The sequence below is a fragment of the Pan paniscus genome, chromosome 16 (assembly GCF_029289425.2).
Source record: "Pan paniscus chromosome 16, NHGRI_mPanPan1-v2.0_pri, whole genome shotgun sequence".
Lineage (NCBI taxonomy): Eukaryota > Metazoa > Chordata > Mammalia > Primates > Hominidae > Pan > Pan paniscus.
The window spans coordinates 30,471,345-30,493,065 of record NC_073265.2 but is presented as its reverse complement, the minus strand read 5'-3'; the positions used below and the strand labels follow the sequence as shown (position 1 = coordinate 30,493,065).

At 44.9% G+C, this 21,721-nt stretch overlaps 2 protein-coding genes across 4 annotated transcripts in view; one reads left to right on the top strand and one right to left on the bottom strand.

Annotated features, from left to right (window-relative positions):
• Positions 1-20,166, bottom strand: part of CHP1 (calcineurin like EF-hand protein 1) — a 50,634-nt gene extending 30,468 nt beyond the window's left edge. Inside the window, exons 1-2 of the mRNA XM_003826608.6 lie at positions 19,866-20,166; positions 7,576-7,648 (exon numbers count right to left, since the gene is read on the bottom strand). Of these exons, the coding sequence (XP_003826656.1) occupies positions 7,576-7,648; positions 19,866-19,932 (140 nt within the window). The 5' untranslated portion in view covers positions 19,933-20,166. The remainder of the gene's footprint in view (positions 1-7,575; positions 7,649-19,865) is intronic.
• Positions 20,167-20,306: 140 nt separating this feature from the next.
• Positions 20,307-21,721, top strand: part of EXD1 (exonuclease 3'-5' domain containing 1) — a 50,066-nt gene continuing 48,651 nt past the window's right edge. For 2 of the 3 annotated variants that reach the window (XM_055098653.1, XM_055098652.1), the window contains exon 1: positions 20,307-20,835. In XM_055098653.1, coding sequence (XP_054954628.1) covers positions 20,808-20,835 — 28 coding nt within the window. In that variant the 5' untranslated portion in view covers positions 20,307-20,807. The remainder of the gene's footprint in view (positions 20,836-21,721) is intronic. The other variant, XM_055098654.1, reaches the window with a different exon arrangement.

Genomic DNA, 21,721 nt, shown 5'->3' with positions numbered 1-21,721 from the left:
ATAATGATTACCCTTTGGGGAGGGGAGCAGGTAAAGACAAAAGGAGCATAAGGGAAGCTTCTGGGTATTGGTAATAATCAGTTTCTTCATCTGGAGGCTGGATAGTCTTCCCTTGGTGAAAATTTATCATGCCCAATGCTTTTGATTTGTGCACTTTTCTGTATGTTATACTTCAATAAAGTTTGCTTTAAAAACATCCTCTGGGCCAGGCACAGTGGCTCACACCTGTATTCCTAGCACTTTGGGAGGCTGAGGTGGGTGGGTCACAAGGTCAAGAGATCGAGACCATCCTGGCCAACATGGTGAAACCCGTCTCTACTAAAAATAAAAAAATTCACTGGGCGTGGTAGTGCACGCCTATAATTGCAGCTACTCTGGAGGCTGAGGCAGGAGAATCACTTGAACCCGGAAGCGGTGAACTTGGCTGCAGTGAGCCGAGATTGTGCCTCTGCACTCCAGCCTGGTGACAGAGCGAGACTCTGTCTCAAAAAAAAAAAAAAAAAAGAAAGAAAGAAAGTCTTAAATATCTCCTCTTGATATTCTGAAATTTCATCTACATATATCTTATTGTGAAGTATTCTTTATTATTCATTGTTCAGCATTAGGTGAACCTTCTTAGACTAAAAATGGGCCCTTTAGCTGGGAAGTTTGCTTCTGTTCCTTTTTTTTTTTTTTTGGTAAGAAACCTCACCTGGATTTTGTTCCTATTTTAAAAATTATTTTTTCTCCTCCTCTTTATTATTTATTTATTTATTTATTTATTATTTATTTATTTATTTTTGAGATGGAATTTCACTCTTACTGCCCAGGCTGGAGTGCAATGGCACGATCTTGGCTCACTGCAACCTCCGCCTCCCGGGTTCAAGCGATTCTCCTGCCTCGGCCTCCCAAAGTGCTGGGATTACAGGCATGAGCCACTGCGCCTGGCCTAAGCTGCCTTTTTAGAAAAAACAATTTCTATGGCAATGGTAGAAATATCTTACCCAAAATAATGGCATCTGAAGAAAGTAAGGTTTATAAGGTTACAGTGTATATTTATATTCCGTGAAATATCAATCTGAAGAGATGGTCCATGTAAAAAGGCAGACAGGGAAATTGCAAATCAATTTGGCAAACACTTCTCCCTTGAATGTTCCCAATTCACCCAAGTAAATTAAAGATGTGGTGAAATCTAGTAATTAGGTAGCCTATTTAACCTTGTTGACCAAGGTTTTCACAAATTTTAGTCAATAACTTTTTGCTTTTTTTTTTTTTTTTTTAACATAACACCTATTGATAGACCAAGGAATGACTGTTCTATAAAGCATACTTCGGAGTGAGTCTCTGAAAGCACTCTGAAGAAGCTCCATTCTAACCAAAGCCTTTCACAGTTCTGCCTTATGTTCCACTGGAGCTGATCACTACAAAGGAATGCAGAATGCCCCAGACTGTACACTGTAGCCTCTCACTCTGTAGAATTTGGCTTCAGGCCCAGACATGGAGCACCTTGGAAGAGGAAAGTAAAAAAAAAAAAAAAAAAAAAATTGTTGAAGGGAAAATCTTTCTCCTAATAACTACAACTGCCTTCTTAAGGTGAAGGCGAGGCCGGGCGCAGTGGCTTACGCCTGTAATCTCAGCACTTTGGGAGGCCAGGGCAGGTGGATCACAAGGTCAGGAGATCAAGACCATCCTGGCTAACACAGTGAAACCCCGTCTCTACTAAAAATACAAAAAATTAGCTGGGTGTGGTGGCGGGCACCTGTAGTCCCAGCGACTCGGTTGGCTGAGGCATGAGAATGGCATGAACCCGGGAGACGGAGGTTGCAGTGAGCCGAGATCGCGCCACTGCACTCCAGCCTGGACGACAGAGCGAGACTCCACCTCAAAAAAAAAAGAAGGTGAAGACCGGGCATGGTGGCACACATCTGTAGTCCCAGCACTTTGGGAGACTGAGGCAGGCGGATGGTTTGAGTTCAGGAGTTCGAGACCAGTCATGGGGAACATGGCGAGACCTCCTCTCTACAAAAAATACAAAAGTTAGCCAGGCAGAGTGACATGTGCCTGTAGTCCCAGCTACTCAGGAGGCTGAGGTGGGAGGCTACAGTGAGCCGTGATGGTGCCACTGCAATCCAGCCTGGGCAATAGAGTCAGACCCTGTCTCAAAAACAAAAACCAAAAAAAGAAGGTGGAAGCTGTTCCAGGTAACAAAAGATTGGAAGCCACTTGTATTCGGATGAGCACTCTGATGGGTCCTGGAAACATCAAGACAGGCCTTAAGCTGAGTTTGGCAACAAAGAATGGAGAGAACTGGATCACTCTACTAGAGAAGAGTTCCCAGTTAGGCCAACTCATTTCTAAGGCTAGAGGGGGTAGAAGAGGAGAGGGTTGAGAGAAGGGGAAGACAATTTAATCAGATGGCCACAGGCTAAGAAGATAATTGTCAGGAGGCACAGCCAGAGTGAAATCCCAGTAGTGGGTGGGTCTGACAAAACGATTTACATAAAATGTATTACTCGTTTACTATGTGGCACATTATGTGGTACGATTGGCTAATTTCTTCTAGGTATTCAAGGTAGCTTGGTGCTTCTCTCATTTATTTTTATTTTTTGTAGAGACGGGGTTTCATTATGTTGCTCAGGCTGGTCTTGGGACTCCTGGCCTCAAGGAATCCCCTCACCTCAGCCTCCCAAAGTGCTGGGATTACAGGCATGAGTCTCCTCGCCCAACCTTTCTTATATTTCAATCCACACCATGATAGAGATCAAAGAACAGGTTTAAGACCTAGAGCTTTCAGGCCAGGTACAGTGGCTTATGCCTATAATCCCAGTACTTTGGGAGGCCATGGCGGGAGGACTGATGGAGCCCAGGAGTTTGAGACCAGCATGGGCAACAAGGTGAGACTGTGTCTCCACAAAAACTGAAAATAAAATAAAAATAACAGGAGAAGCACCAAGCTAACTTGAATACCTAGAAGAAACTATTCCATTGTACCACATAATGTGTGCTTTTTTGCTTTTTTGCTAAAAGTAAAAAGAAAAAAAAATTAGCCAGGCATAGTGATGCATGCCTGTAGTCCTAGCTACTTGGGCAGCTGAGGTGGGAGAACTGTCTGAGCCCAGGAGGTTGAGGTTGCAGTGAGCTGTGATGGTGCCATTACACTCCAGCCTAGGAGACAGAGTGCGACCCTGTCTCTTACAAAAAAAAAAAAATATTGCCAGCATGGAGAACAGTGTCTGGCACATCATAGATAGTCAGTAAATACCTACCAAATGAGTGAGCTAGTCTGCTGGTTTTCCACAGGCTGTGAAATGGTAACTTACAGATTGAGCAAATCTTACTTAGATACTTATTTATTTATTTATTTTATTTTTTTATTTTTTTATTTGAGACAGAGTCTTGCTCTGTCGCCCAGGCTGGAGTGTGGTGGTGTGATCTCGGCTCACTGCAAGCTCCGCCTCCCGGGTTCACACTATTCTCCTGCCTCAGCCTCCTGAATAGCTGGGACTACAGGTACCCACCACCACTCCCAGCTAATTTTTTGTATTTTTAGTAGAGACGGGGTTTCACTGTGTTAGCCAGGTTGGTCTTCTCTTGACCCCATGATCTGCCTGCCTCGGCCTCCCAAAGTGCTGGGATTACAGGCGTGAACCACCGCGCCCGGCCCTATTTATTTATTTATTTTAAGATGGAGTCTTGCTCTGCTGCCCAGGCTGGAGTGCAGTGGCACGATCTCGGCTCACTGCAACCTCCACCTCCCGGGTTCAAGCGATTCTCCTGCCTCAGCCTCCCAAGTAGCTGGGATTACAGGCGTGCGCCACCACACCTGGTTAATTTTTGTATTTTTAGTAGAGACGGGGTTTCACCATGTTGGCCAGCCTGGTCTCGAACTCCTGACCTCAGCTGATCCACCCATCTCGGCCTCCCAAAGTGCTGGGATTACAAGAGTGAGCCACCACAACCGGCCAGAATTTTTTTTTTTTTTTAAAGACAGGATCTCACTGTGTTGCCCAGGGTGCAGGGCAGTGCTGCAATCTTGGTTCACTACAACCTCCGCCTCCTGGGTTCAAGCAATTTTCCTGCCTCAACCTCCCAAGTACCTGGAATTACAGGCATGCGCCACCACACCCAGCTAATTTTTGTATTTTTCGTAAAGATGGTGTTTCACCATGTCGGCCAGGCTGATTTCAAACTCCCGGCCTCAAGTGATCCACCTGCCTTGGCCTCCCAAAGTGCTGGATTACAGCCAGGTGTAAGCCACTGCGCTTGGCCCTTACTTAGATTTTAAGGAGCAGGCTACACTGATGCCTGGAAAGTTTTCAACATTTTTTTTTTTTTTTTGAGACGGAGTCTCGCTCTGTAGCCCATGGTCTCGACCTCCTGACCTTGTGATCCGCCCATCTCAGCCTCCCAAAGTGCTGGGATTACAGGTGTGAGCCACCACACCCGGGCTTTTTTTAAATTTTTTGAGATGGAGTCTAGCTGTGTCTCCCAGGCTGGAGTGCAGTAGCGTGATCTCGCCTCCCAGGTTCAAGTGATTCTCCTACCTCAGCCTCTCGAGTAGCTGGGACTACAGGCGCCTGCCACCACGCCCGGCTAATTTTTTGTATTTTTAATAGAGACGGGGTTTCACTGCGTTAGCCAGGCAGGTGCATCACGAGGTCAGGAGATCGAGACCATGGGCTACAGAGCGAGACTCTCTCTCAAAAAAAAAAAAAAAAAAAAAAGCTAATTTTGGCCAGGCACGGTGGCTCGCACCTTTAATCCCAGCACTTTGGGAGGCCAAGGCAGGTGGATCACGAGGTCAGGAGTTTGAGACCAGCCTGGCCAAGATGGTGAAACCCCGTTTCTACTAAAAATACAGAAATTAGCAGGGCGTGGTGTCATGCGCCTATAATCCTAGCTACTCAGGAAGCTGAGGCAGGAGAATCATTTGAACCCGGGAGGCGGAGGTTGCAGTGAGCCGAGATCACACCATTGCACTCCAGCCTGGCCAACAAGAGCGAAACTCCATCTTAAAAAAAAAAGAAACAGCTCATTTAAAAAAAAACTTTTCGATTATTTTCCAGCACACAGCAAACATGATAAAAACACACACATTTAGAAACCACCCACTTTCTACAAAGAAGAAAAGAACTCAGAATATAAATTTTAAGTCTTTACTGGGTGGTTAAGTCTGAATTTATGAGGCAAGTATAAACTCAAAGGAATTTTTAAGTATTGGAGCTAAAATTACAAATAGGGATTTCTAGTCTAGTTATTTTTCAAGTGTAAATTCACATAGTTTTAATAGTGTCTTCAACGAATGGTGCTGGTACAACTGGATATCCACATGCAAAGAAAAATGATGTTGGACTCTTCTCTGACACCATATACAAAACCAACTCAAAATAAATCAAAAGACCTTAATATAAGAACTAAAACCATAAAGCCCTTACAAGAAGATATAGGATAAGTCTTTGGGACACTGGATTTGGCAATGGTTTCTTATATATGATACCAAAAGCACAAGCACTGAAAGAAATATTAAAGAAACTGGACTTCATCAAAATTAAAAACTTTTGTGCTTTAAAGAACACTACAAAGAGAGTGAAAAGACAACTCATATGACCCACAATTCCACTCCTAGGTATATGTCCAAGAGAAATTAAAACATATGTGCACCCAAAAATGTTTAAAGCAACACTATTTGCAATACTCAAAAGGTGTAAACTCAAATGTTTACTAACTGCTGAATGGATACACAAATGTGGCATATCCATACGACGGACTATTTATTCAGCCATAAAAAGGAATGAAGTACTGGTATATGCTACATCATGGACGAACCTTAAAAACATCATGTTAAGTAGAAGAAGTCAGTTTGTTTGTTTGTTTGAGACAAAGTCTCTCTCTGTCGCCCAGGCTGGAATACAGCAGCACAATCTGGGCTCACTGCAACCTCCACCTCCCAAGTTCAAGCAATTCTCCTGCCTCAGCCTCCTGAGTAGCTTGGATTACAGGCGCCCACCACCACGCCAGGCTAATTTTTGTATTTGTAATAGAGACAGGGTTTCCCCATGTTGGCCAGCCTGGTCTCGAACTCCTGACCTCAGGTGATCCGCCCGCCTTGGCCTCCCAAAGTGCTAGAATTACAGGCATCAGCCACCGTGTCCAGCCAGAAGAAGTCAGTTATGAGAAGGCCATATAATTCCATTTATATGAATTGTCCAGAGAGAAAAAGAAGGTAGATTTATGGTTGCCAGGGGATGAGAGAAGGGGGAAATACGTATGCTTAATAGGTATGCTTAACCCCATGCTTAATGAGTATGGGGTTTCCATTTGGGGTGATGATTACGTCCAAAGGCTTAGCAACTGTATTCCTTCCCCCTTTATGCTACATCCAACACCTGTGCTAGAAACTTTCTAAAGAAGTCCTAAGCTCCTTCATGCCAGCCAAAAGGAAGGGCAACAGCTTCATTACATGCCAATCAAAGATGAAGAACCACAGCATAAGAAAGGTTGCTACTGAGAGTTAGTGTGGGAGATAATGGTAAAGAATATTTCATTTGATTATGGTAAGACAATTACAAACATAAAACAATATAGCATTATATCACTCTGATATCATATACTTACCCAGACCAGAGTTTTTCAATTTTGGCACTACCGACATCTAGACCAGAATAATTATTTGTCATGGGGGCTGTCCTGTGCACTGTAGGATGTTTAGCAGCATCTCTGGCCACAACCCACTAGGCACTAGTAGCATTCTCCAGTCATGGCAATTAAAAATGTTTCCAGACATTTTGCCCCAGGTGGCAAAATGGCCCTCAGATGAGAACCACTGCTCCAGACTAACATACTGAACATTTTGTCCAACATTAATATACATAAAGTGATGTACCTCAGGGTTATGGGTTGGTAAATAAGAGAAGACAAAACAACCTAGACCACCTGGGATTGCTATGGGTCAACTTCCTAAAAGCCAATGTTTGGGAAAGGATTATGGGAAAATGTAAGCAGAGAGAGCTGAAATCTTAAAAACACATTCCTAGAATCGGAACAATGGCCACCTAAATTAAGGGGAGTTGGAATAAAGCAACACACATCTGTTAATGCATTTAATTGTCATAGTTCCGCTGTTTTTTTTTTTTTTTTTTAGATGGAGTCTTGCTCTGTTGCCGAGGCTGGAGTGCAGTGGCGTGATCTTCGCTCACTGCGACCTCTGCCTCCCGGGTTCAAGCAATTCTCCTACCTCAGCCTCCTGAGTAGCTGGGATTACAGGCGCCCACCACCACACTGAGCTAATTTTTGTATTTTTAGTAGAGACGGGGTTTCACCATGTTGGTCAGGCTGGTCTCGACCTCCTGGCCTCATGATCCACCCGCCTTGACCTCCCAAAGTGCTGGGATTAAGGCGTGAGCCACCGCGCCCAGCCTGTTCTGCTGATTTAATTCTCTTGTGGATCAATGATGCTCAAAGACCAGTAGAGAAATGGTCCTTGCTATCTGCATGCTGGATGTCTATCATGTCTACCCTAGGGATAAAGGCAGCTATTCAGACACTGCCAGAGGGTTTCTAGTTTCTGTGAGGAAAATAAAGAAAAACACTGCCTACCTGAGAGTCCCATTCTCTCCTTTGTCCAGGCTGGTGAACCGGCTGTAGAGGCGAGTGATTTGACTGTGGGAAACTAAAGAGCACAAAATTAGTCCCAGCTCGGGGGAAGTAGCCCTCATTCACACTGAACCCACCCCTCGCTGTCAAATGCTTCAAAATTCAGTAGGACTGGGATGTCGAAACTCTTATCTCTAGAATGTTAAAGCAGAAAGTTTAAAAGCTAAAGAATGAAAGGAGTTAGAGAATAAACTAAACCAAGGGCAATCAAAATTCAATCCCAGGAATGAAGTCTAGGCTTAATTAAGACTGTGATGAATATTAGATGGTTAAGATTTAACAAAACAAAGGCAAATTTTGTCCTGTCCTGTCCTGTCCTATCCTATCCCATCCTATTTTACTGAGACAAAGTTTTGCTCTTGTCACCCAGGCTGGAGTGCAGTGGCACGATCTCACTCACTGCCACCTCTGCCTCCCGGGTTCAAGCAACTCTCCTGCCTCAGCCTCCCGAGTAGCTGGGATTACAGGCTTCCGCCACCACACCCAGCTAATTTTTTGTATTTTTAGTAGAGACGGGGTTTCGCCATGTTGGCTAGGCTGGTCTTGAACTCCTGACCTCAGGTGATCCACTCGCCTCAGCCTCCCAAACTGCTGGGATTATAGGTGTGAGCCACCATGCCCAGCCCAAATTTAGTTTAAAAGGAAGCTGTGAAACTTTGAAGTTTCAATGCCCTGACTTAGAGGCTAAGAAAATGTATGTTTTTACTGTATTTATTTTTTTACTTTTTTCTTTTTTTCTGAGATGGGGTTTCACTCTCGTTGCCCAGGCTGGAGTGCAATGGCACAATCTTGGCTCACTGCAACCTCCGCCTCTCGTGTTCAAGCGATTCTCCTGCCTCAGCCTCTCAAGTAGCTGGGATTACAGGCGCCCACCACCATGCCCAGCTAATTTTGTATTTTTAGTAGAGACAGGGTTTTGCCATGTTGACCAGGATGGTCTTGAACTCCTGACCTCAGGTGATCCACCTGCCTCAGCCTCCCAAAGTGCTGGGATTACAGGCATGAGCCACCATGCCCGGCCTATTTTGCTTATTTTTTAAATTTTATTTTATTTTATTTTTGGGGGACAGAGTCTCAACTTTGTCGCCCAGGCTGGAGTGCAGTGGTACAATCTCAGCTCACTGTAACCTCCACCTCCTGGGTTCAAGCGATTCTCGTGCCTCAGTCTCCCAAGTAGCTGGGATTACAGGCATGAGCCACAGTTCCAGCTAAAAATGCATGTTTTGATTGAAAAAATATCCATGATCAGTTTGCTATTTCAGGCTGTACTGCTAGGTAGGTGTACGGCTAGGTAGGTGATGTGTACGGCTAGGTAGGTGTTGGGTGTACAATGTTTGATTGGGGTACATCAAACAGATTCTATTTTAAAACTCTGGTTTACTCCTACACCAAGCATTAAAGGCTTTATCTTTTCCCTTGGAAAACATAAAGATCAACCTCTTTTCTGTGATGGCATGAGCTTCACTGAGTTCCCGGGAAGGGAACTGGCTCCAAGGAAGCAAATTAGGCAAACTCGTAAAATGGTCATGCTATCATCAGATGACATGTACCAGAAAGCTATTTTGTTCCTCATTTTGGATTTAGTCCATAAACTCAAGATACAAGTTGACAATTAAAATGAGGCAATAATGGCAGGTACATAATAATACTAAAAACTCAAAAAGGCCTTTCTGGGAAATAGTTTAGTCTCCTGATAGATTGGAAGTAAGAGAGGGGAAACAAACAGAGGAGAAAAGACAACAGCCAAAAAGGGTGTGACAAGTGTGGACTTTGTCCGAGGCTGTACCTTCAGAGGTTTAAAGGGGTGGCCAAAGTCATTCAGATAAGGTGTCCTCCTCCCTCAGCTCATGAAACAAAAATGTACTTGTAGTGTTGGGAACAATGGGACAAAGTGAACAGGGACAAGCAGGTAGTGAGTGGCCCAGAGCTGGGATAAGAGGACACACTATGTGTGGCTGTGAATTCTTCAGCATCAGGTTTCGCCCTCGAAGCTGGGCTCTGTTCTGTCCTAGTGCTCTAAAGTGATCACTGAGCAGAGAAGGCAAAAGCATTTCCATCGGGGCAGAGCCAGCAGGGATCCAGCCACTAAGGAGACAGTTGTGGACTGTTTTGCCAGCCAGACAGGTATAAATGGCTCACTGTAAAGTGTACACACTTGTGAGGGTTAGGCAGACAGATTCTGATTCCATTCCTAGCACCACGGCTTACCAGAGAGAGGTAAGTGAATGGGATTGTAGAGCGAACTCACCAGTCAATGAAAGGAAAATGCTTGGCAAAGTGCCTGGCACATGGCAAGCACTCCAGATTAGCTATTATCAGCATCATGCTTACATCCTGAGCCTGAAGGCACAAGTATTACTGCTGCACTAATTACTCTCCATTTCCCTCCTGACTTTGCCAGTTACAACCGTTTTCTTTAAGAACTTGACCAGTCTATCCCAGTTCTGGCCTCAGGCCTCAAAGGCTACTCTTGTACTAAAGTTCCCTTTAGTTTAACAAAAATAAGTCAGTTAAAGAATTACTAAGTTTCAGGCTGGGCGCAGTGGCTCACGCCTGTAATCTCAGCACTTTGGGAGGCCAAGGCGGGCGGATGCCGAGGAAGAGAGATCGAGACCATCCTGGCCAACATGGCGAAACCTCGTCTCTACTAAAAATACAAAAATCTGCTGGGTGTGGTGGCGTGTGCCTCTAGTCCCAGCTACTTGGGAAGCTGAGGCAGGAGAATCACTTGAACCAGGGAGACGAAGGTTGCAGTGAGCGGAGATCACGTCACTGCGCTCCAGACTGGTGACAGAACAAGACTCCATTTCAAAAAAAAAAAAAGAATTACTAAGTTTCCCAAAGGATTTTTTGAAAAAAACAAAATTTGTTCACAATCCCAACACTGCCATTTTCATTTCTTCATATATCTTTTTTTTTTTTTTTTTTTGAGATAGAGTTTCACTCTTCTTGCCCAGGCTGGAGCGCAATGGCACAATCTTGGCTCACCACAACCTCCGCCTTCTGGGTTCACGTGATTCTCCAGCCTCAGCCTCCCAAGTAGCTGGAATTATAGGCATGCGCCACCACACCCAGCTAATTTTGTATTTTTAGTAGAGACGGGGTTTCTCCATGTTGGTCAGGCTGGTCTTGAACTCCCAACCTCGGGTGATCCACTCACCTCGGCCTCCCAAAGTGCTGGGATTACAGGCATGAGCCACCGCGCGCAGCTCTTCATATATCATCTAATACCAGTTACTCGTGTACTTTACAAAGTTGTAATAGCTTGCTTTTCATTTAGTAATTCATACTTTTTCTATATTGCTTTGGAGTCCTTCTTTATCCAATTTATATAATTTTAAAATTGGTAGAAATGTTATCTAATCCGACCCCTTCAATGAACAAATGAGAGCCAGGCATGATGGCTGGCGCCTATAATCCCAGCACTTCCAGAGGCAGAAGCAGGACAATGATTTGAGGCCAGGAGTTCAAGACCAGGCTGGGGAACAAAATAAAAATAAAAATAAAAAATAAAATTATTTTAAACCAAAAACATCCACAAATGAGCCATTAAACATCTTTCTAATCTATATCATCTAAAATAACTGGGCACTGAGGCTGGGCGTGGTGGCTCACACCTGTAATCCCAGCTGTAATCCCAGCACTTTGGGAGGCCGAGGCGGGCGGATCACGAGGTCAGGAGATTGAGACCATCCTGGCTAACACGGTGAAACCCTGTCTCTACTACAAATACAAAAAATTAGACGGGCGTGGTGGTGGGCACCTGTAGTCCCAGCTACTCGGGAGGCTGGGGCAGGAGAATGGTTTGAACCTGGGAGACGGAGCTTGCAGTGAGCCGAGATTGCGCCACTGCACTCCAGCCTGGGTGACAGAGAGGAGACTCTGTCTCAAAAAAATAAATAAATAAAAAAACAAATAAAATAACTGGGCACTGAAACCTCCTATAGTATGTTAAGACCAGTTTATGGCTGCTTAAATTCAAAATGTGGCAAGGCCTGGTGGCTCAAGCCTGCAATACCAGCACTTTGGGGGGCTGAGGGCGGGCAGATCACCTGAGGCCGAGAGTTCAAGACCAGCCTGGCCAACATGGTAAAACTCTGTCTCTACTAAAAATACAAAAATTAGCCAGGTGTGGTGGTATAATCCCAGCTACTTGGGAGGCTGAGGCAGGAGAATCGCTTGATCCTGGGAGGTGGAGGTTGCAGTGAGCTGAAATCTCACCACTGCACTCCAGCCTGGGCGACAGAGTGAGACTCCGCCTCAAAACAAAACAAAACAAAACAAAACAAACGATAATAAAAAATAATGTACTAATATGTTAAAAATAAATAATGTAAATAAGTAGCCAAAACATTAAAAAAAAACACTATCTTCCAGGACGAACTGGGTTATATGGGAGTCAGTGGAGAAACATACAACCAAATGTCAACTTTTAATATTAATCAATATGGTCATATCTAAACTTATCTCCAAAATTTTAGAACAAATTTTAGAACCATAACGATATGGTTACAAGTAATTTTGTTAACAAAAAGAAGGAGAGAAGGCTTTAATTTAGGTACTAAATTCACTGTGACAAAGAATATAAAGCAATCTCAGAACAATCCCAATCTACCTATAAAGGAGCTACACCATCCATGTGTAGAAAGGTACTGGAACTGGTGTGAATGAAGGCAGATCATGTTTCCAGTGAAGTATTTTCCCCAGAAGGCTCTAAGCTAGTCAGATAGGTGCCCAAAACCTGCACAATTCTTGGTAACCCAAAGGAAATAACAGGAGTTGACAGTTACTCTCAGAGAAGGCCGTGCATATAAACGTGTCTTTTTTTTTTTTTGAGATGGAGGCTTGCTTTGTCACCCAGGATGGAGTGCAGTGGCGCGATCTTGGCTCACTGCAAACTCTGCCTCCCAGGTTCAGGCCATTCTCCTGCCTCAGCCTCCTGAGTAGCTGCGACTACAGGTACCTGCCACCATGCCTGGCTAATTTTTTTTTTTTTTTTTTGTATTTTTAGTAGAGACCGGGTTTCACTGTGTTAGCCAGGATGATCTCGATCTCCTGACCTCGTGATCCACCTGCCTCAGCCGCCCTAAAGTGCTGGGATTACAGGCATGAGCCACCGTGCCCTGCTATAAATATGTCTCGAATGAAGCTGTATTTTTTCTCCACTGGTATGGGTATATAATCATTTTAAATTGTTAAAAGATTATTTAAAAGACCGTGTTTGGCTGAGGGCAGTGGCTCATGCCTGTAATCCTAGCACTTTGGGAGGCTAAAGTGGGAGGATCCCTTGACGAAAGGCCAGTTCAAAACTAGCCTGGGCAACAAAGCAAGACTTCATCTCTACAATCAATCAATCAATCATTAGCTGGGCATCGTGGTGCATTCCTGTATGCTGAGCTACTTAGGAGGCAGAGGCAGAAGGACTGTTTCAGCCCAGGAGTTCAAGGTTGTAGTGAGCTATGATCACACCCCTCCACTCCAACCTGGGTGACAGAGTGAGACCCTGTCTCAAAAAAAAAACACACGCCAAAAAAACAAAAAAAGACCCTGTTAACCTTGCTGAAATCTTTCTATCATCACTGCATTGTGCAAAGAGGAGGAAGGCATTTCACAGAAGTGCGAAGCAGAAGTGGCAGAGGAAAGAATAAAAACAAAAAGGGAGTAAGAAAAAGTTATTTTGGAGGGCCAGGCATGGTGGCTCATGCCTGTAATCCCAGCACTTTTGGGAGGTGGGTGGATTACGAGGTCAAGTGATCAAGACCATCCTGGCCAACATGGGGAAACCCCATCTCTACTAAAAATACAAAAATTAGCCGGGCATGGTGGCACGCGCCTACAGTCCCAGCTACTCGGGAGGCTGAGGCGGGAGAATCCCTTGAACCCGGGAGGCGGGATTGCACCACTGCACTCCAGCCTGGTGACAGAACGAGACTCCATCTCAAAAAAAAAGAAAAGAAAAAGTTATTTTGTCCTTGCCTTTATTCCAAATCTTAATGCAGAAGAACAGACTGATAACCTATGTAAAGATTACAAGTACAGCTAAAGGTAGCTCTAGATAAAGGAAAGTTGAAGCCTGCGCTTCCCGGAACAGACTACACCTTAACATTCCCCCTGACATGAAGACTTCAAGCCCTGGACTAGTCTCTTAGGAATTAAGAGAGATTTTAAAACATTATATAAAACAAACAAAATCTATCTTCTTATAATTGGAGAAATTTGAATAGGAAGTGAATGATAGATAATATTGAGGTGGCTCACGTCTATAATCCTAGCCCTTTGGGAGGCTGAGGCGGGCAGATCATCTGAGGTTAGGAGTTCGAGACCAGCCTGGCCAACATGGTGAAACCTCGTATCTACTAAAAATAAAAACAATTAGCCAGGCGTGGTGGCACATGCCTGTAATCCCAGCTACTTGGGAGGCTGAGGCAGGAGAATCATTTGAAGCCAGGAGGTGGAGGTTGCAGTGAGCTGAGATCGCGCCACTGCACTCCAGCCTGGGCGACAAAAGTGAAACTCCATCTCAATTTAAAAAAAAAAAAAGAAAAAGAAAAAAAGGGGCCGGGTGTGGTGGCTCACGCCTGTAATCCCAGCACTTTGGGAGGCTGAAGTGGGTGGATCACCTGAGGTCAGGAGTTCGAGACCAGCCTGGCCAACGTGGCAAAACCCCATCTCTACTAAAAATACAAAAAATTAGCCAGGCCTGGTGGCAGGCACCTGTAATCCCAGCTACTTGGGAAGCTGAGGCAAGAGAATGGCTTGAACCCAGGAGGCAGAGGTTGCAGTGAGCTGAGATCAAGTCACTGCACTCCAGCCTGGGCAACAAGAGCAAGGCTCTGTCTCAAAAAAAAAAAAAAAAGATAGTATTAAGAAGTATTATCAACTTTCTTAGGTGTGATAATAGTATTGTTGTTACGTAAAAACCATCCCAATACTTAAGGGATACATGCAGAAGTATGAAGGGGTAAAGAGTTCCAATACCTGCAACTTTCAAATGGTTTATCCAGAAATTTACAAAAATAAAGCTTATATCTTCGCAGCTGCTGCTGGGGTCAATTATCTTCTGAATGAATAAACCTCCAACTACTCTATGGTCTGGACCACCATCCCCTCCTTGCCCCCGCAAAAAAGTTCCTGGCCAGTGGCTCACCTCTGTAATCACAGCACTTTGGGGGACTGGGATGAGCGGACCACCTGAACTCAGGAGTTCAAGACCAGCCTGGGCAACATGGTGAAACCCTATCTCTACAAAAAATTAAAAAATTAGCCAGGCGTGGTGGCATGTGCCTGTAGTCCCAGCTACTCAGGAGGCTGAGCTGGGAGGATTGCTTGAGCCCAGGAGCTTGAGGCTGCAGTGAGCCGTGATCATGCCATTGCACTCCAGCCTGGATGACAGAGCAAGACCCTGTCTGAAAAAATAAATAAATAAAAATTAAAAATCAGGTAGTTGCCAGGCACAGTGGCTCACATCTATAATCCCAGTACTTTGAAAGGCTGGGGTGGAAGGATCATTTGAGGCCAGGAGTTTGAGGCTGCAATGAGCTATGATTGCACCACTGCACTCCAGCCTGGGCAACAGAGTGAGACCCTGTCTCAAAAAAAAAAAAAAAAAGTTCTTAGGGTCTCTTTCCCACAATGCCCTCTCTAATTGACAAATAGTTGCTTCTTACTCCTTTATGGCAACAAATGAGAATAAAACTTTGCACTATAACTCAAAAAGTACAGAGCTTTACAAATCACTTAACCCAAAACCAGTTAAAGGTGTTAGTTATCCGTGCATTTCCATTTCAATAGGAGGCAGAAGACAGCCCGGTTTTCTGAAGTGACAGAACCTTCAGGTTGGTGAGGGCTGTGAAGGGTCCTACATTTGGAGGCACGAGAAACCTGAAGTTGAATTTCTACTTACATTCTAGCCATGAAATTGTTCTCAAGCAATTGCCTTTGCCAGGCTTGTACTCTGTTAGAACTCTATCATTACTACACTCTTTCAAACAAACAAAACCTTACCAACCTGTGCAACTTACTTCCTAAACCTGTTCAACACCCTTCCCGTACCACATGACATATACCAAAAGGTAGAGACTAAAAATAATCTGCATTCATTACTACTTGAATGGCATGAATTGTTTATCAAGGTGTTTTTGTGGTTGTTGTTTGTTTTTGTTTTTTTTTTGAGACAGGGTCTGTTTCTCCCAGGCCAGAGTGCAGTGGCACGAACATGGCTCACTGCAGCCTTGACCTCCCGCCTAAGCAATCCTCCCACCTCAGCCTCCTGAGTAGCTGGGACTGCAGGCATGCTTCACCATGTCCAGCTAATTTTTTTTAAATTTATTTTTTTGTAGAGATGGGGTTTCCCTATGTTGCCCAGGCTGGTCTTGAACTCCTGGGCTCAAGCGATCTGCCACCTTGGCCTCCCAAAGTGCTGGAACTACAGGTGTGAGCCACTGCGCCTGGCCTCATAAAGTTTTAAGTAATTCACAGCCAGCTTATTGCTCCAATTAAGTGAATTAAGGGTGATGATTACAGAAACTCCTAAGACATTTGTGGCTTTATCCCCAATTACACCTTTTTTTCAAATAAGCTTTATGAAAATGCAGAAGTCTGAAAGAAGGTAGTAGAACAAAGATAATTTAGCAAATATGCCAATAGAAAGCATTTTTTAGACAATTCCTGTTAAAACATCATAACAGTTTCATAAACTGTTAAAAACTCCTTTAAAAATTTTATTTCCTTATAATTGGCAAAACATCTGTACTTAATTCCTAATCAACTGTCCACTACAAAAAGAAGTATAAAATGCTGTCACCTCCCCAATGATATAGCCCTACACATAGTTTTTATAACTAGTACATGCAAATGGTATTTTCCCAGTAAGACGATTGTTAACTATGGTTCAAAATAATAACACTCACATGAAGTTTATTATACCAGACACTATTCTAAGTAGTTTACATAATTCATCTCATTTAATTGTCGTAAGAATCCTATAAAGTAGGCACTATTATTATTCTAATTTTACAGATGATGAAACTGAGGCTCACAGGTAATTCTTATCCAGAATTACTTTTCCAAACACTTACTGTTATTCATTAAATATCAAATACCAGCTAATCTAGTCATGTAGAAATTCTAATCTTTTTAAATTTGCAAAAAATATGGTTAAATATAATTATCAAATTCCAATGCACAGCTTTTGCACTGAATATAAAGTTAGTATTCCTCAATTATGTTACATTTTGTACTGGCAAAGGAAGTAGTAAAATGTCTTATAATTGTTCTTAAAGTGCTTCTGATAGATAGTTTTCCAAATTCTTCATAGAAGAAAAGGCAGATGAAAATGGGACAAATTCCACCTCTCTACCCACTCCAGATATCCGTTTTTATTCTTCAAAATCTTTTGCATCATACCAAATTACTCCTTGAAAAAACAACTCTGGGCCTGGCGCAGTGGCTCACACCTGTAATCCCCGCGCTTTGGGAGGCTGAAGTGGCCTAAGAATCACTTGAGGCCAGGAGTTTATGACCAGCCTCGACAAAATAACAAGACTCCATCTCTACAAAAGATAAAAATAAAAATCAGCTAAGCATGGTGGTATGCGCCTGTAGTCCTAGCTACTTGGGACGCTGAAGCGGGAGGATGGCTTAAGCCCAGGAGTTCAAGGCTTGCAGTGAGCTATGCTCAAGCCACTGCAGTCCAGCCTGGGAGACAGAGCAAAGACCCTGTCTCTAAAAGAAAAAGAAAAAGAAAAAACAACTCTGACGATGGACACTATTTGGATAAATTGATGGTTCCCAGGGCAGAGGAATGACTTTGTAGCAGGCTTAGTGGGGGATCTCTCCTGGAAGTCACCCAAAATGCCCTAGGTTAATCTATCCAAATCTACTCCACCCATGTATCAAGGCCCAATTCCTGTCCTCCATGAGGACAGCCCACAAGGACTCTCTCTCTTCCCTGATTTCTGAAGGTGGATGACACACAATTCTCAGCTTTCTTATGTCATGATGCTAATCATAACTCTCTTGGGCTTATCTCCTCATCCAGGTTGTGGGTGTTTTTTGTCACCATCTGCTCTGAGTACCTAGCACAGTACTGAACAGACACTGTAAAAATTCAGTAAGCACTTGTTTCACTAAGCATTCTGGCTCAATACATACATTTGCACTGGTTGTGGAGAGAATCTCCCTCACAAGTGACTCACTCTTTGGCAATGGGGAAAACAGCTTTTCCATGAGCACTTAGTTGTTTGTCCACAAGCCACATGGTAAAAATATCCCATCCAGGCCATTTCCATTTGGTCAAATGTATATAAACCAGAATGGGATTACTGCTCCCTTCATTCTGAAGCAAAAATGGCTTTTTGCATCTTCACTATGGTTTACACTTTCTCATTATGTGACTCTGTATTTATTTCTCTTTGATTCTGCTTATTTCTCCATGTGACTCTTTAACACAAATACTTTAATTCGGTGTCACCCTAGACCTAAAGTAGTTCTAATTACAAATGTGGCCAGAAGTTATGGCCACAAAATGTAATAAAATGCTTGCTGAATCCAAACTGCTTGCGTCTCCACTCCGAGGGTCAGAGTAAGTCAGTGGCCAAACAAGTACTGCAAATTATAAAGAGCTAACTACTTTGGGTCATTCAAAATCGTGAAAAGGACTGCCTTGGTAGGTGAAGAGGTTACCATCATTAAATGTCTTTACAGAGAGGCTTAAGGGCCATATTTTAGGGGAGGCTGAAAGAAGCAAACCAGTCCAGAAAGGGGTGGGGCTAGATAACATCCTTTCCAACTTGAAAACTCCAGAAAGTTGAACTTGTCACAAAGCAGAGAACAGCACTTAAACAGGCCTGAAAAATTCTGTAGTTCCCCATAGCACTCCTCAGTACTATCTGCATATGGGCCCCTGAGTGAGTTACTGGTCATGTCATTATCAAAGACAAGTATGATGAAGAGACAGAGCTCAGGTGCTACATCCTTCATTAACTCAACAAGAATCATAAAGGTTTACTGAAAAGATAAAATATTGTATGCATCAATACAATTGTATCATACATTGCATTATCAAGGACTATTCAAAGTTATGATGGTATTTTACAGAGCTTCAGAATCCCGAGTCCTTTTGCTCCTTTGTTCAGACTAATGAGGAAGAGACTGGACTATAAAAAAAAAAAATCAGTTCTGCAGGGCACGGTGGCTCACACCTGTAATCCCAGCACTTTGGGAGGCCGAGGTGGGTGGATCACTTGAGGTCAGGAGTTCGAGGCCAGCCGGGCCAACATAGTGAAACCCCGTCTCTACCAAAAATACAAAAATTAGCCAAGCGTGGCGGCAGGCACCTGTACTCCCAGCTACTTGGGAGGCTGAGGCAGGAGAATTGCTTGAACCTGGGAGGCGGAAGTTGCAGTGTGCCGAGATCACGCCACTGCACTCCAGCCTGGTTGACAGAAGGAGACTCCGTTTCAAAAAAAAAAAAATCAGTTCCTAGTACAAATTCACACGGAGATTTTTGGAGCACATCCAATTTCAATAGCGAATAAAAAAGTACACCAGCATAGTAGAAATCAATACATATATGAGATTAGGACAGCAAGTATCCTCGTGTAAGTAAAAAACTGGTGGTCACAGTATCCGTGTTTTTTATCTAAAAGTTCAGATTGAAAGAAGTCTCACAATCCCAGACCCCTGATTGTTTAAAGGTCTCCAGGCATCGGGTCATGTCTCCCAAAGCCTTACTACACGGTCTTGCTTTCTGGGTGGTTTTCCCAATTTGTGACAAGAACTTGTTTGTAATTTCCCATAGTTGTCAGAGGTTTTAGGTCCTTACCCAGAAACGCATTTTCTACAGAATCCATCTCGAGTTCCTGAATTTGCTTCTCGGGCTTTACCTACTGTTCAGGATGCCTCTTCATAGGGAAGGGTGGTGCGAGGCAACAGAAAGGAAAGGAGTTCGGGGACTTTGATGGGCAGGGGGCAGAAAAGGGGGGCGTCGACGCTCTACGAGTGATCAAGACTCCCGATTTTGAAGGGAAGGACAGCCCCACAGTAGCTAGAGCCCCGCTCCAGGAAGCTGCAGCTGGAAGAACAGGTCTTCCAGCTCTCGGTCCCCAAACCTGGAGGCTGCCCAGGACCCCCCAACCTCACAGGCACCCGAGCTCCAGACCTTAGCGACAGCCGCCCTCGGTTGTGAGGCCAGCCTGAGGCGCCCGGCGTTCCCACCCCCAACCCGAACTCACAGCCGGTCTCCTTCTTGATCTCCTCGAGCTCTTCGTCCCGCAGTAACGTAGAGGCCCGAGAACCCATCGCCGTGCCGGGAGCTCCTCCGGGAGCAGCGGCGCCAGAAGAGACGGCGACAGGAGGGAAGGAGGGAGGGAAGGAAGGGCTAGGGGTCAAGAAGGGAGAGGGCAGTGTTTCCACTGCGGACCCGGGAGGGAACCCAGGGGTGGTGCGCTGGGGAGGGCGGCCCCGAGGACCCGCCAATCAGGCGCGAGGCAGCGCCCGGCTCAGGAGCCGACGTCAGCGTTCGAGTTCCAGCCCCGAATGAATCAGCCCAGCTCCAGCCCAAGTCCTGCTGAAGACGGACCCCGCCCCCGGAACCGCAGCTGCCACCGGCCTTAAAGGGGCGATGCCACTCGGTCGCTAACGACGCAATTAAAAGGGCAACTTCATTGACCAACAGTTGTACAACAAACTAACCTGCGACAGGCAGCGTAGTCTACCTTTTCTCAAAGGAATCGAACACTAGGAATCCTACTCGATAGGTGGCACGGATTGCGGAGAGAAACTTCGCGTGGGGGGGAACCCTAGGGTGTACCCTTCGGGGACTGCACGCGCTCTTCATCTTTCCTGGCTGCCGTCCTCCTCCCGGCCGCAGGGGGCGCTGGGGAGCCGGCCTCGGGGCCGCGTGCTGATTGGCTCCTCGGGAAACAGACGAGACTGGACGTTGGGCCGGGCGGGCGTCGCCTCAGCGGCGTGTGCCCCGGCGTCGCGGACCTTTCTCCAGGTTTTCAGCCTGTGATTTGATAACCGCCGCCGGGTGGCGTGGAGCGTCCCGAGACTTCTTCCTTCATTGCAGCCCCTCTTCTTTTAGTTCTAGACTGAAGTTCGAGGAACGCACCACTTGGCTGAAATTAGGATCCAGATTTCCCAAACTTGCTTCAGAGGAAAAAGCCCTAACGATGGAGGACAGTGAATTCCTAGCTTATGGTCCGCCATTTATTTGAAGTTCCTTATTTTGTCTTAAAAATGAGAAATTTTGCATTTTATTCTCATGGTGTATTGTTTGTTTTGATTAAAAAGGTAGGCCTGGCACGGTGGCTCACGCCTGTAATCCCAGCACTTTGGGAGGCCGAGGTGGGCAGAACACCTGAGGTCGTGAGTTCGAGACCAGCCTGACCAATATGGAGAAACCGCGTCTCTACTAAAAATACAAAATTATCCGGGTGTGGTGCCGCATGCCTGTAATCCCAGCTACTCGGGAAGCTGAGGCAGGAGAATCGCTTGAACCCGGGAGGCGGAGGTTGCAGTGAGCCGAGATCGCGGCATTGCTGTCCAGCCTGGGTGACAGAGCAAGACTCCGTCTCAAAAAAAAAAAAAAAAAAAAAAGGTAAAAGCCACCCGTTAAATTAGTGCCTACTCTCAGGTGAACCAGTTTTTACTGCTTCACCTGCCTTACCCCTTCACACCTGTTTGGTTAGAACGCGTATAATATAAGGAAGAATCGAATTCTGACTGCTGTTAGTACCTAAGTACCAGGATATTTTTGTCGTAGCAGACTTTCCCAGGTCAACTTAAGTTACTAGTTTTAAGTGTTACCTAAGGCTTAACAGCTTAGCTTGAGGCCCCACACGTTCCCTGCAAGCTGAGGTTCTAGTTTGAAGAACTAGAGTTTTGTTTGTTTGTTTGTTGTTGTTGTTTGAGACGGAGTTTTTGCTCTTCTGCCCAGGCTGAAGTGCAAAGGCGCCATCTCAGCTCACCGAAACTTCCGCCTCCCGGGTTCAAGTGATTCTCCTGCCTCAGACTCCCTAGTAGCTGGGGTTACAGGCATGCGCCACCATGTCCAGCTAATTTTGTATTTTTAGTAGAGACAGGG